At 29.2% G+C, this 15164-nt stretch overlaps 3 protein-coding genes across 4 annotated transcripts; 1 reads left to right on the forward strand and 2 right to left on the reverse strand.

Moving 5' to 3' along the window:
• Positions 1-855: 855 nt before the first annotated feature.
• On the forward strand, positions 856-2891 carry LOC101509711 (transcription factor bHLH94-like). The gene is made up of 3 exons (XM_004494578.4): positions 856-1479; positions 1793-2191; positions 2337-2891. The coding sequence occupies exons 1-3, from the start codon at positions 1021-1023 to the stop codon at positions 2430-2432; spliced, it is 954 nt and encodes a 317-aa protein (XP_004494635.1). The 5' UTR covers positions 856-1020; the 3' UTR covers positions 2433-2891.
• A 3215-nt stretch (positions 2892-6106) lies between these two features.
• On the reverse strand, positions 6107-9080 carry LOC101510030 (uncharacterized). The gene is made up of 10 exons (XM_004494579.4): positions 8897-9080; positions 8757-8826; positions 8540-8665; positions 8383-8446; positions 8204-8291; positions 7816-7900; positions 7502-7558; positions 7164-7277; positions 6879-6949; positions 6107-6768 (listed from the first exon to the last, which is right to left on the reverse strand). The coding sequence occupies exons 1-10, from the start codon at positions 9013-9015 to the stop codon at positions 6327-6329; spliced, it is 1236 nt and encodes a 411-aa protein (XP_004494636.2). The 5' UTR covers positions 9016-9080; the 3' UTR covers positions 6107-6326.
• Positions 9081-10323: 1243 nt separating this feature from the next.
• On the reverse strand, positions 10324-12873 carry LOC101510353 (GDSL esterase/lipase At1g54790-like). Of its 2 annotated transcripts, none has more exons than XM_004494580.4 (5): positions 12595-12873; positions 11567-11767; positions 11159-11325; positions 10787-11057; positions 10324-10713 (listed from the first exon to the last, which is right to left on the reverse strand). In XM_004494580.4, exons 1-5 carry the CDS (start codon positions 12839-12841, stop codon positions 10445-10447), a joined length of 1155 nt encoding a protein of 384 aa, XP_004494637.1. In that variant the 5' UTR covers positions 12842-12873; the 3' UTR covers positions 10324-10444. The 2 variants fall into 2 exon arrangements, with proteins under 2 accessions (XP_004494637.1, XP_004494638.1); XM_004494581.4 differs by lacking the exon at positions 12595-12873 and adding an exon at positions 12053-12340.
• Positions 12874-15164: the final 2291 nt, after the last annotated feature.

A 15164-nucleotide genomic window follows, 5' to 3' on the forward strand; every position in this document is an offset into this window, starting at 1 on the left:
ACTTCAAGTGCACCACACAATAATTTAAAAATAATGTTACATAGAATTGAGTGTAAGTTATAAGAAAGTAATTGTTTTATGAAATAAAACGTGAATCGAACAAAGTTTTATTTAATTTTTTATTTAGTTTGTTTTGGAAGGACATTGATAAGGTAGACTACTGACTGTCTTGCCAAAAAGTGCGCAAAGAGAAAACAATATATATAATCATTCTGGCTGCTTCTCCATGGACTGCAGAATCTCCTTAATTACTCATACACCTTTCTCACACTCTAAAGTTATGGATACGTTAATTTTGAGAGATAAAATGTTTAAGTTTTTTTTTTTTTTTTTTTTAAAGCTAAAATATATATGTATATATATAATGAATATTACTCAAAACACAAGGTGTTAAAAAAAACAATGACATAATTTTAATTTGAGGACATACAAATTACAATCAAACATCTTGAGGTAAAGGGAAATAATAGAGTCATGAATTAATTACTCCATCAATAAATATTTTAGAGTGACACTAAACTTTTCTCCAAAAATTATTTTTGTTTTGATCATTTATAAAAAAAAAAAATTTGATATTAAACAATTAGAGATTATTTGTTAGTGATTTAAAAAATAAAATAGAAGTTGTTTCATTTTTTAATCATGTAATAGCAATTTATATGAATTTTTTTAAAAATAGTTTGCAATTTTAGATTCTTATTTTTCTCAAAAACTTGTTATTTTTCATAAATCATAACATCTATAACTCATTTTTAATAAGTCGGATAAATTCATTTAAAAAAAATATAACTCATCAAACTTTAGCATAAGACATACTTTTCTAATTAAACTTGTACACTTTCTACTCTATTTCATTTCACGTGCAAATCACTATCCAAATTGTGTCTTCACTTGAACAAAAAAGCCCTTTTTATAAGCTCAAAAAAACTCCTGAGCAAGACCCAACTTGGCTTTTTTTTCCATCATCATCATCTTCTTCTTCTTTGAGATCCTCCACATCAAAATAAATATATCATACACATGTGTTTACCCGAGGAACATAGAGAAAGAGAAATAACCATGGCACTAGAAGCAACAACACTACTATACCCACAACTACAACAACAAGACCCTTTTAGCTACGGTTTGAAAGACCCTTTTAGCTACAACTTTGAACATGAAGAACAAAGTTCTATTTGTAGTTTTTTCAAGAATAACCAAATAGATAATTATCCTTATGGAAATTGGAGTAGTAATAATTGTTCACAACCACAATCATTGTTGCTACAAATGGATGAAGATTTGTCAAATCCATCTTTAGATAGTTCAATTTTAACTAATTCTCGTCCCAAAAAACGAAGAGTCAAAACAAGGAAGAACAAAGAAGAAATTGAGAATCAAAGAATGACTCACATTGCTGTAGAACGTAACAGAAGAAAGCAAATGAATGAGTATCTCTCTGTTCTTCGCTCTCTCATGCCTGAATCTTACGTTCAAAGGGTACTCATATAAGTTTTTTTTTTTTTTCTAGCCGCAACCCTGACTTGGATTGCGACAACTAATGAGTTTTGAATCTAACATTTAATTTTGATGATAATATTTTAGTTTTAGTTTTTTTAAATCTTTTCCTTCTTAAATAAAGACTAATTGTTTTTCATGTTTAAAATTTCTTGTTTTTTTTTTTATAGACTCGTCATTTTCCGTTGTGACTCTATTGCGACGGTTTTAAGAAAAATAATTTTTTTTGGTTTTAATTTTGTTTCTTGAAATGGGTTTTGCTTTAATTTTATTTTTATTGATGAAAATATTGCAGGGTGATCAAGCATCTATTATTGGTGGCGCTATTAACTTTGTTAAGGAACTTGAACAGAAGCTACAATTTCTTGGTGTTGAGAAAGAAAAAGAGGGTAAATCTGAAACCGTTGCAAATACAAAAATACCCTTTTCTGAGTTTTTCACATTTCCACAATACTCAACAAGTGGTAATAATAACTGTGAGAGTTCTGAGTCAAATATGGGTGAAGTTCAATCTAGCATTGCTGATATTGAAGTGACAATGGTAGAAAGCCATGCAAATCTCAAAATAAGATCAAAGAAAAGGCCAAAACAGCTCTTGAAGATTGTCTCAAATTTGCATGGCATGTGTCTCACAATCTTGCACCTTAATGTCACTACATCTGCTGAATTTGTTCTTTATTCTCTTAGTGTTAAGGTTTGTTTGTCTGTGGTCCCTTTAATTTTGTGGTTTTCACTTTTCACATACTTTTAGCTTTCTTTGAATGTTTTTTTCTTCTTAAGTTAATAAGTTCTTCTTCATATATAAAAATGAAATTAATTGATTTTTTTTCTTCTTGAAGGTGGAAGATGATTGCAAGCTTGGATCAGTGGATGAGATAGCTGCAGCTATATATCAAATGCTAGAAAGGATTCAACAAGAGTCAATAATGAATTAAGATCTAAACTTTAACTAATTTTGCAAATTTTAATTTAACTTCAAAAAGACCTCTTGAAATGATGATGATGATGGTGAATATTTTTTTCTCTTGTTAATTTCTTCTTTCAAGATGTATCTAATTATTGCAAAAGCTGCTCAACTTTTGTTAATCTAATGACTATAGTGCCTTGATGTGGGGGCTCCTTGTAGGAATTTTTGTTTTGTTTATTCCTTTTTAGATCTGTTTTTCTAGCAAGCTACTTTAGATCATTCTCAATATGTTTTCTCTTTTTTCTATGAGGTCAGGGTGGAGATTGCTGAGTCAATTTCTTTCTACCTTCATTTCATAGTTGTAGGCCATCTTAATCTTAAATTGTGAATATCTCAAAAAAAATATCAAACTTTGAATGTAAAAAATAGTCAATAATTTAAGGAACTTGCTAGAGACTATATTATAAGTCATTTTATTTGGTTGTTACATTTTCTTTTACTTTTTCTAAGTTGATCCAATGATTAGAAGAGGTTCAAAGCTTCATACTTTATAGAGAGATTATCAGGATTCTATATAATATAATCGCTAATAATATCAATTCAGTCAGAATAATGGAGTTAGTAAGTAATTTCTGCACTATTCTCTCAAATATATAAATAATGTTAAAAGAAAAAATTATATATCAATTATTTAAATTATTTTTATTTTATTTTCGAACAAATATTACATAATAATTTTTATTCTCATGATGAATTATTTGACTCCAACGTTATTAATTTATGTTACAAAGAAAAAAATGTTACATCTTTAATTATCATCATCATTTTAAATATGACTTAAACTGAATGCTGGAATCTACGAATAATTATTCTTTTTATTTTTTAGGGGAACGAATAATTATTCTTGAGTACTAATTAAATTGATAAAAGTGTTAAAGAAATTAATTTAAACGAATATATAAATTTATGTAAAAGTTTATATAAATAATTTATATAATATAAATTTTTAATTTAACGATCAACTTAATAAAAGATGTATCGAATAAAATATTATTAAATAGAATAAGTGTACAATTAATGTAATATTATATCAATGTAATTATATCTCATATATATATATATATATATATAGAATATATCAAATTAGATAAATTTTATGATTAGAGAATGAAATAGTAAAATTTTGACCATACAATCCTACATAGTTCTGAATAAGAGTAATTTAAGTGACATTCTTTTTATTTTTAATCATCTATGTATATAGGCAATATTTATCTTTTTCATTATAAAATTTATTTCATTTAACAAGTTATATATACATATATATATATAGAGTGACACCTTTTGACGGGGCCGCACTACTTTCACTTATCTAATATCTAATGTGTATGTTGTTCTGGGGAAAGAAAGAGTCAGAAGCAAAGTAAATAAATAAATAGGTTGAAGTATAATTAAGGAATTAATAGACAACTTACTTTCAAAATTAATAATAATATCGATCAAAATACTTTTTGATTTTTTAAAATTGATAAATATATTTTTAAAATTATAAAATATTGTTTAAAATTATCTATATGATAATTTGTGCAATTAAAGATTATAAAATGACATATTAATTAAATATATAATTTTTTTACGTTGATCGTAATAATATCATCGACTAAGTTTACGTGAAATCTTAAGAAACTTTAATTTTATAGATAAATTATTATTATTATTTTTTTCATGTGATGCTATTGATGTGAAATTTTCGTAGAAGAGTTGTATATACAGTCAATTTATATGTCTCACATCATAATTACAAATTTATCGGAAGATACATGTGAAGATTAATAAACCAGCTATTATCCGACAATAAAATAAAATTAAAAAATTTAGGTCAAGAATTAAAATTTTGAAACAGTTGAAAAGTTATTTTTTAAAATTTAAAAACTTATAGGAACCAATTGCACAAAATCAATTCATTAAATTTTTTTAAAAATTTATTATCTAAATAAATTAATTTATCTTAAAGGGTTCAATTATTCTAAAACTTTATATTCACTAAAAATAATTCTTGATCCAAACACATTCTTAGAGAATTTACTCTAGTATTATCGGTTAAGTCTCCTAGCCCTCAATATTACTAAATATTATTATTATTTTGACTGATTGTTATGTCTAAAAAATAATTGACTAGTTGTTGATGAATGATGATGGTTCAGGTTTAGGTTCAGGAGCATAGTTGTCTTTTAGAAGATTCCAAGTGTAACAGCAGTTTGTCTTTATCTTCTTGTTCTTTTGTCGGGAACAATTCATTCCAAGATTCCGAGTCAAATCTCTCTCTCACTCTCTCTTTGCGTATCATTAGCAAAAGTGTTGTTACTTTGTGTACATTTTATCCATACAAATTGGGCCTGCCTTGCACCTATCAGTAAAATAGAAACACCGCTACTTTTCTCTACCCAATGGTTTCTTTTTCACATGGAAAATATTAGTAATACTTTCTTTCCACAACACTTATTATGTTATTTCATGTAGATCTCACTACTTTTTATGTAAAATCTATTTTTAAAGTGTGAGATTTATATTAATTTTATTTGTTAAAAAAGTAAATATTTAAATATATGTCGAAATGAGAGTCATCTTAACACTCCTCTTATTTATATATATATATATATATATATGCATTTAGATTTCAAGCAAGCTACAGTTAACCATATAGCTAGATTTATTATCTAAATATCTCACCATAAGAACCAAAATTAGAAAATAAAAAAGATATTTTTTATTTCTTATTAAAAAAGATAGAAAATAATAATAAGTTTGGAGAATAAACGAACAAAAAGATACATAATCAATTTTAGTTCATTTTTTAATTTTAAAACACAATAATTTACAAAAGAAAAATACTAATTAGTACTCTAAAGACATTGTTTAATAAATTTAAAATAGTAAGTCTTCATCTAAAGTTGTGTATCCAACACATTATGAATAAATATAGTTAACTCTTTCAATAAATAATTTCCTTATTTAGAATCCTTTAACAATACTAAACCCTTGTTCAAAAGACTTTAATAAAAAGGGCAATCACACCTACTTTTACTACAATCGATAAAAAATAAAAAATAAAAATAAAAAAACAGTTATTTGAAACAATGACTACCAACCCAACCCAAAATAGCAAACAATATGAAAGCGAGAAAAACTAAGAAAGGCACTAATAATTGAAGGACACAAATGACTGAGTGTAACTTGTGTTGGTCCACATGAAACACAGCTGAATTAATCCCACAATTGAATTCATCATGCGCTTCTTATCATTTGAAGTGACATGAATTTATATGCGCTTCTTATAAAATTAGTATTACTCTTTTCTTTGGAAGTGACACCATTTGAAGAAATAATCAGACCAGGCCAATTGAACAAAATACTAAAGAAACCAGAGAAAGCCAACAACAAATTAAGTAAAAGTGCTGCTGATTAACATAATCTTATTAGGAACAAAAGGAGAAACACAAAAACATTAGTTTTGAAACTCAAAACCAATTTATAATTAAAAATCGTTAGTTTTCATCCCTGGCAAATCTTTGACTAAATATTTACAAAACAGCGCATATATTTCGTCTACTCACCATGTCCAAGGTCCTCCCAAATGAACATCTTAGCCTATAAAGCATGGATACTGACATACACATCGAACATGACATTGACACATCGAGATCGAAAATAGTTTGATAAAATAAATTAATTAAATGTAATCAATGTATTAGTATTTCATAAGAAATGTTGGTGCTATAGAAATCTTAGGACATGTTAGGATGTGTTTCATTTAGCAATTCCGCATGGCAATGCAACTCTTACCGTGATTTCATGAAGCTTTGATTTGTTGCTTCTATGTTGCCACACAGTAACACCAAAGTTTCTTAAAATTCCAAACACGCTATTGTAGTCTGATTGTATGACTGCAAGTGATACGCAGTAGTTTTATATCGGCTTGATTGTATGACTGCATGTACATGAGGAGATTCATTGGCTTCAGTGAATCAGTTAGGTCATCAATATCAAGGTTAGCTTGGTTCCCAAGAGAAAGAAAATAGTTGAAAGTTTCAACATTCCGAACAACACATGCAATATAAGCCACCGGTGTTTCCTTTTGCTGACCATTACAACCATCATTTTTAACTGTTTTGTATCTACCATCAGATCTATCAATAGCACCTTTACAATAAGGTTCACCATTTTCATGTATGCTGTTTGGAGAGTGGCCCTTGCAACTCGTGAGCTGTCCGCGAAAATCCAAATCCGTGGGGTTCAAAAGAATTGTAAGTAAACGAACAAGATGTGGCAGGCAAACTGGATCATATATCACATCTGCACCCAAACTGAAATATAATAATATAATAAGAACGGTATCACATAAATTTTAAAGAGCAGTATAAGAAATAATGTTATGTTCCAGAAGTTATGTAACAATTTAAAGTTCAACTCTTACACAACATCTGGCACGATATCTTGTAGTTGACTTTCTGATGCAGATTCCCATGGCAGATACAAGCATTTTACCTGAGATGTCAGATGTGCACATCATACAGCAGAAGAAAATTGACACATACAATTCAGATTATATTTTCTTCTATGGCTCTATCTATACAAGAACAAATCCATTACTTATAAAGAGAGATGATACACAAAATCTGACATATGAATGCTGTGAGTATTGCATTTTATGTATATCGAAACAAAATTCAAAATGATGACATTGCAAGCTAAGACTCACTGTGCTTGTATCCTCATTTCTTTGTAGCATGTCAGTTTCAACATTCAGGTTGTTCAACTCCAAATTAAACTTCATGTTAGCTAAAGTTGAAAGGTCACCATCACTTAGTATCACCTGTTGAAAGACAATAGCACAAAGAAATTGTTGACTGACTTTAACTACAATAGTATAATAACCCAATATTAGGCCTATAAAAAATCCAGTGCACCTTTCACTCATTTAATTAATTAATTCTCACTCTGTTCTAAAGCATAATAAAGCCAACACAGTTTAAGAGCATAAATGCTTTTGTGTTTGAAATGTTTCACAAACGAGTCACCAGATGTTGTTTGCTTTACCTTAGAAGCTTTCACATGGGCAAGACATAATCCAACTAAGCCAACTCCTGAGCCAATCTGTTTCAAATTGTAAGTAAGTGCAACATGGTATAACAAGAACCAGCAAAAGCTTGTTTTAGTGCACCAAATGAAATAATAAATATTTAAAAAAAGAAATAAAATTTCAACAATCGTAACTTGAAGAATTTTTTTTACTTCTTATAGCTTCTCTAGCAAGTGGAGAAACACATAACTGTCATATACAAGGACTATTCATGATTTATTAACGTTAAAAAAAGCTACAAGATCAATAAACTCTTAAAAACATAACTTACCTCAAAGCACAATTTATTAGAAAATAATTCTGGTCGAGAAAGTATTAACTCGGACAAAAACAGACTTGATGGCCATATTGAGCATCTGCACAACCAAACCAATGCCAACTTTCAGAAGGTAATTGAGCTTTACAAGTATACTAACAAACACATGGAATAAACATATTTAGGCGAATAAATATTAAAAACAAACTAGAGAGAGAGAGAGAGAGAGAAATCCCAACAAATGTTCAAATCATTAGCATGGTCGAATTCATTGAAAAAGTTGTCCTATACACAAAAAACAAGTGTCCAAATAAACAAACTCGCTACTATTAGCAGCAACATGACAATCCTGAAATGTTGCATACTATATGAAAAGTTTTTCATATATAAAATATGAGCTTACCCAGTATCACCTTCAAGCATGTTTAGAGAACACTGCAATGGAAAAGTTAGCACCCTTGAGTGCGGACATTTTTGTACATCAGAACAACCTATAAATACCATTTACCAACCAAAAGTAAGCCAAAAGAAATACGAAATTATAATAACGAATAAAGAAACATCATCTGAATTATGGTTTACCATCAGGAAAAAGAAAAGAAATTCTTTTAACGATTCTTGAATCTCTTTTGCCTAAACTACCATCCTATTAGAACAAAAAAGAAAAAAAATCTCAAAAATCTAACCAACCATATACGGGTAGAAAAAGTAGTGTTAATAAAAGTTGATTAGAATAAACCTTAGACGATGTAATGTAGTGAGCATAGAGTTCGTAAAATTGGTCCAAGACAGTGCCATGATGAGACTCAATTTGAGTGATAAGCTTCTTAAGAAAATTGTTCAAGTAAGGCGCATAAAAATCATTCTGCAATGCATTAAGCATAGCATTAAACAATCAATGAATTGAATAAGTTTAAGTTTGACAGAAATGCAATGATATAGAAAATGAAATTTACAGGTTTGGAAATGCAATGGTCCAAGATGAATTGTTGAACTTGGTAAGTAATTGAGCCTCCGCCACAGGCCCTAAAGTGAAATGGCACATAAAGTAAGTTGAAGTATTAAAGAAGCAGAAAGAGAAAGTGAGAAAGAGTACCTAGCATGTGAGATTAAGCATTCTGAAGGTTCCATAGCTAGAATAGCAGAAACAAGATACTTGCAACCAGGAAGAGAAGGATCCATCGCCGTGCCTCCAAACTCAGAATCCGCGACCATCGTTGGATTTGGATTCGATCCTCAATGTGAAACACGTTACTACATATTTGGGCTCATTATTATCTGGGCCTCTATTACATTATAATTGGGCTACACCTATGAGGTATGAGGGGGTTTGAATTTCTCTTATTCTCCTTTTCTCAATCACTCTCTCCCATTCTATCTCTTTTCTCTTTTGTCTTTTAAGCACGAGAAGAATATGATTTTAAATTCTATATGAAACAATCGTAATTTCAAGAACAATGGTTAGTAGTGTTATTTTGATTAAAAAAAACAGATGATTTTTTGTTTTGCGTTTGATTTGGAAATAAATAGAGGGCAGATAATATTTTAAAGGTAAAATACATTCTATAATACTTTAAATTACACACAAAAATTAGATTCTTTTTTATGTTTGTAAATGTTATGGTGTAACTATTTTTAATCCTAATTTTATTTCAATCATTTTTAGTTAGAGATTTTTAAAATTTTACCGTGAGTTTTGTTATCGATCGTATAAAGAACGAACTAATAAATTTTCATGTAATTTCATAATCTGAATTAAGAGAATTTCACATTTAATTTCAAGAATCCTAATATGTCTCTCACTTGAATTCTCCTTAATTCAATTATTTTTCTAATAGTTGATTGATGGTTTATTTTTTTATAGTTATTGCAATCAAAACCCCTTAAATATTATATGAGTTTATTAAAAAAATTGAAAGAATTTTAAATTTCAATTTCACTAATTTTAAATTTGGATCATATGTATAAACATTAACAAACATAAATGTCAATTTTAACATAAAAAAGAATTAATTTATTAAAAAAAAAACTAACATTTTATTTTTCGTGTAACTTACTTTAACTGTCAAATATATTTTATCTATTTTAAATTATGTATTTGATTTAATTTTTAAGAAGATAATAAAAACAATAAATGAGTAAGAATGTGCTACCATTTGCATATATTTTATTCTAGATTAAATCTTTTATTTTTTTGTGACAAAGAGCAAAATGATATCTCTTATTATTTTATCTATTTTCTTATCTTATAATTATGTAAAGATTGCATTTATTCATCTAAATAATATCTTTTTGTAAGAATAAGTATCATGACCATAACTTTAGATTTAAAATGTTAATATATTATTAAAAAATATATAAGAACGATCCTTACAAAAAGATATCATTAATCATCTTAATAATATTTGATCTGTTTTCTTATTAGAACATATACCAAATGTGCTTATCCCCAAAGACCATATTGTATAACATTATCACACAGACATGTTAATTTGACAAATCTTTAAATGTAGATCTTAGCAATTAGAAATTAACTAAGAGCTTTAGCTTAATTCAAAGATACAATCTGCTATTGCTTTCACTATACAATTCAAGCACATAAAGAATAAAATCAATTAGTAAATTAAAACAATAAATAAATGATTTAGAACTTGAGCTTGAGAAGAAAGGGCATTTTGTCTGAGAAAGGAGGGTCAGAGTATTTTCCAGTGAGAATCTGTGATGCAACATATTGATTTGCAGTCTCAGTGTAATGAATTCCATCCCAGTTTATATACTCAGAACTATCATTACAAGCTTTTGCTGATATTGTGGTTCCATTCAAAATCTTTGTTTGTCCACAAGAAACTCTACTGTCATAGTTCAATGGTGGACCCCCAGATCCACAACATGCCATAATTGGTTGTTCAAACCCTGCAAACATATATTAACAAATTTAAAAATATGTGAAAGTTGAGAAAAAATACATTATAACAAAGATACTAACCATATCTTGAATAGTTTGCAATGAGGTTTGATTTTATGGTGAAGATATCAACATATGTGACATTTGAATCTGGATATTGACCCTGCAATTTACTACACAAAGCATGAAGTTGTAGATTAAATGTTTTAGCAGCTTGGTTGTGTGAACTAACACATCCAAATTCATCAAGTTTTGATGGATCAGTTCCAAATTTGGCAACATTCTGAGGTAAGCATCCAAGAGGACCTGTATTGTGTATCCAGAAATATCTAGCCCCATCATCATATAGTCTCTAGCAAAACAATTAAACAAAGAGTGAAAATTCTTTTATGTTAATCTCTGATTAGAAATATGCCAAAAATAAAAAATGAAAGGATATAATTTGGCACCAACCTTAATTCCAGTTTCAAATTCTAAAAGAATTGTTGGAATTGATGCAAGTATTTGGTCCAATGTTTTTGAATAAAATGCACCAGCTAGATCATTTTGACCAATGTCAAACATGTATAAACCCTTCTCAAAAATATCTTCACTTGGGACATACTTATCAAATTTCCTACCTGAAATGCATGAATGAATGGAATAAGATAATGAATTTTAGTGTGAGTTCTTAAGACATTTGCTTAACTTAACAATCAAGATTTTAAGTTGAGGCCATGGACGTATCGCGATCCTTGATATTGCTGACAATTGTAGAAAAATAGTCCTAAAAATATTGTCTTATAAACATCAAAAACTTTTATTTCACGACCACAATTGCGATCACAATTTTTTTAAAACCAAATTAGTGGTAATAGAAACCTTTTGCAAGCAATTCAAGAGCGCGAGCTTTAAACCGGAGGAACTGAGACACTTGAATCCCAAAGGAGAAGGGGGAGATGGATGATGCAGTGGCTGGAAGAATAGTTGAACCTGCTGCTGCAAAGTTGCAACCTTTTCTAAAATTTGGCAAACCCAATGAATCCAAATATGCATTTAGGAAAGGCAAATCCAATGCATCCACTGCAAGAAACAACAACAAAGACCACATAAAGATACCATCATTAGAACATGAAAAAAAATTGCAATTTTTCTAACATGGGAGAGTGAGACATATCATCTACTTAGAAACAACACAAAACATAGGAATGAAAAAAAGAAATTGATCATCATATAGGTATTAACAAAAACAAGTTTATAAAATCAAAGGAGTGAGGTTCAAATTCTGGCAAATAGAAAAATACTAATGTAACAACTAATTTACTAATATTTGCTTATAAAAAAAATACGTCTATAGAGATGTATTACTAAGGAAATCGACGATGAGACGGCCATCGGAGTATCTCCCTGATGGTACATGAAAGTAAGTTTGTCCATATGGTGGGTAAAGGCTTTCAATACCAGCAGCAATAAGGGTACCAGTATCAGAATTTGAATCACCCAAGTTGAAAGCTGCTGGGAAATCTAAGTGGGGGATGGATTTGGAAGAAGGTAAGAATATGGTAATGATAGTGAGAATGTGAAGGATACATTTGTTGGTGGCCATGGCTATTGATTACTATTGTAAGGATGGTTTTAATCCTTACAAAGTTTGCTTGTGTTTGAAACATATTCTAGAATGTTAGTTACACATGATCTTTCTATGTGACACATAATAATTGATGTTTGGTGTCTCAAACTTGTAGTGTAAGTTATTGTTGTTATATATTGAGTCAACAATGCACTATATTTCAAGTAGATTAGCCAAAAATGGCTGTTAATTAAAGCCTTACATGTATTTGAAAGTTATGGCCTAAAAAAAATAAATGTATTGAAGGTGATATATATATATTAAAAAATAAAAAAGTTACTTAGGAAATCAAGAATGAGACGGCCATCGCATGCCCTTCCAGATGGAGTTTTGAAGTAATTCTGTCCATTAGGTGGGGCAAGCTGAAACCCCAATCCTGCTGCTAGTTCCCCTGTGTCCGAATTTGAATCTCCCAAATTGAATACCGCTGGAAAATTGAAATCAACCGAATCCCCCACTGCCAACCATATGCTAAATAACAATACTATATAAAAATTAATTACGGTATTCTTTTTAGAATCACCCATGCCCCGTTTTATTGGAAGTTGCGGATATGTACAAAATATAATAATTCAATGCGTTTTATATACAATCGGTTGCTTCAAATCAAATAGCTAACGTGAAGTTCCAAAAAAAGCAACTGAAAGACAAAAGAAAAACGTTCCTTGTCGTTTTCTCAATATAATGCGTGATGTTAATTATATATAATAAGAATAATAACGGATTAACGCAAGGTAGTGAGGCCAAATCCTTCTCTTAATAATAGACATTAACATTTTTTATGGAAATTAAGTTGATGGACTTTTGATGCGATGCAATGCAATGAGGTTTTTTCTTGACGGATCGCTTGTGTCTTGACTTGTATTGCATCTCCACGTCATTGCATTGCTTAGCTATCACACTCACAACAATTCTAACTGGGTCATTGGGCCCATTTTATTTTTTGTGTGCCAATTGGGTCCAAATTTCTTACTTATATATTATCATATACATCAATTCGAATTCGACCGAGGATGATGGTTAAACTCTAATTCTCGAACAACTCGTTCTAAGAAGAACTAATTAGCCATAGGGAACGGTTATCATAAGAAATAATAAACTTTGAGGAATGATGACCAACTTTTTTATTTCATCCAACGTGGATTGCTATACTTATTATAAATGAAATGACTAAGTTTGTTATTGTGAAGAAAAAAAAAAAACTTGTCACTATTTTTTCCCATATATGGTAGATTAAAATTGATGTGATTCACCATTTTATGAATAGAACTATGAGTGAGTGAGATAAAAGCCAATAGTTCAATCCGCACCTTAAATATAATAATATTCATAATTTTTAACTTATAGCATTAGTTGTTCAAAAAAATAATAATAATAATTAATTAATATGTTGAATGAAGAGTGTTAAAAGACGTGTTAGTAAACATTTATAATATTTTTTTTGTAGAGACATTTATGATTAATTAATTATAGAGAGTGTTAAAATTCAATGTCTTATTTATTTGAGATGTTTTCCCTTGCCACGCGATAGATGATGGAGTATATATGGGAGATGAAGACAATCTTACAAAGTATTGCCTCACACCCTTGCCTTAAAATTTTCAAATTAAATCAAGCAACTTTGTAAAAACTACTGCAAAATATTTGGTCTAACATCACTTCCCTTCAAAGAAAAGCAAAGAATTTCTTCTAAAGGTTTTCAATATATTTCACTTACTTGCAAGTTTAAACTTGTATGTTCTTATAGCATAGCAACGTGTGAGATTAATCAAAATCACTTCTCATTTTTGTTTCAATTTCAAAATAAAAATCCAGCAAATGGAGAAAAAAGAATTGCATCTTGAACATGTAGGCATCTGCTACAAGCTCTATAATTTCATCATGAAAATACTGGCTGCACAAGCTTTGAAGACAGTGACTTTAGGGAGAACTTCACATTACGGTTCAAGCTCAATTGGGGTGCCAATTTCTAATGCAACACAAAGAGGTTCCAACACCTCTAGAACAGACAAAGTGGTACAACATTTGACACCATGTGAAGGTGTAAATAGCAATGAGTTTCAAACAACTATTTAAAGTTTCTAAGGTGATAAAGATTGTCTTTCTCTTCAAACAGAACATAGTGAAGAAAAGAATAATCTGTGTAGGAACATTGTTCATGAGAATGTGCGGGTAAATTTAAATTGAGATTAAGGAACATCATCCTTACTGTAAATTCATTCACAACTATTTAATTTGTCGCATCATATTTTTAGGATTTTTAAATGAAAAATAATTATGCAATTATTTGTTATTTTAGTGCTTTGTGATTGGCTATTTGTAAAAATTATTCCTATTTAACTCTACATCATCAAGCTTCAAAGAAAAAAGTCCTTCTAGAAATCAAATTCAATCGAATCAAAGACTTTCAAAACTTTTCGATCAATTCTGATAGTTGGTTGTAATCTCAATGACAATTCAAACTCAGTCGAAAATTATACAAATGTGGTATTTTTTTAACACAATTTAAAAATAAGAACCACATTAAAATTTTAAATAATAATAAAAAGAAACTAAATTAAAACTTTTAAAGTTACAATTAAATTGAAATTAAAAAGAGGCTTAAAATTAAAAATGGGTTATCCGGCCCTTGTAGGCCGGCCCTAACGGGTTACGGGTTTTTTCGGATTGGATCAAAAAATTATATTTTAATATGAGTTGAAAAAATACTATTCGAGCACGACCTTAGGAGTTGCGGGCTGGACAGGTAACCTGCATATTTTTTTTATTCATTATATTTTCAACTTTGCGACTATTTTAACTTGAAAATTTTATTCGATGTCCATTTATAAAAAATTATAATATATTACT

Source organism: Cicer arietinum, chromosome 3, assembly GCF_000331145.2.
Source record: "Cicer arietinum cultivar CDC Frontier isolate Library 1 chromosome 3, Cicar.CDCFrontier_v2.0, whole genome shotgun sequence".
Classification (NCBI taxonomy): domain Eukaryota; kingdom Viridiplantae; phylum Streptophyta; class Magnoliopsida; order Fabales; family Fabaceae; genus Cicer; species Cicer arietinum.

What these genes read in the sequence shown, in the direction of transcription:
- LOC101509711 (XM_004494578.4), top strand. Translation starts at nt 1,021, where the DNA reads ATGTGTTTACCCGAGGAACATAGAGAAAGAGAAATAACCATGGCACTA. An exon ending in CTGAATCTTACGTTCAAAGG is followed by an intron (nt 1,480 to 1,792) that starts GTACTCATATAA and finishes AAAATATTGCAG; the next exon opens with GGTGATCAAGCATCTATTAT. An exon ending in TTTATTCTCTTAGTGTTAAG is followed by an intron (nt 2,192 to 2,336) that starts GTTTGTTTGTCT and finishes TTCTTCTTGAAG; the next exon opens with GTGGAAGATGATTGCAAGCT.
- LOC101510030 (XM_004494579.4), bottom strand. Translation starts at nt 9,015, where the DNA reads ATGGTCGCGGATTCTGAGTTTGGAGGCACGGCGATGGATCCTTCTCTT. An exon ending in TGCTTAATCTCACATGCTAG is followed by an intron (nt 8,827 to 8,896) that starts GTACTCTTTCTC and finishes ATTTCACTTTAG; the next exon opens with GGCCTGTGGCGGAGGCTCAA. An exon ending in CTAATAAATTGTGCTTTGAG is followed by an intron (nt 7,559 to 7,815) that starts GTAAGTTATGTT and finishes AATTTGAAACAG; the next exon opens with ATTGGCTCAGGAGTTGGCTT.
- LOC101510353 (XM_004494580.4), bottom strand. Translation starts at nt 12,841, where the DNA reads ATGGGTGATTCTAAAAAGAATACCGTAATTAATTTTTATATAGTATTG. An exon ending in TCTTGAATTGCTTGCAAAAG is followed by an intron (nt 11,326 to 11,566) that starts GTTTCTATTACC and finishes CATGCATTTCAG; the next exon opens with GTAGGAAATTTGATAAGTAT. An exon ending in AATTTGAAACTGGAATTAAG is followed by an intron (nt 11,058 to 11,158) that starts GTTGGTGCCAAA and finishes TTGTTTTGCTAG; the next exon opens with AGACTATATGATGATGGGGC.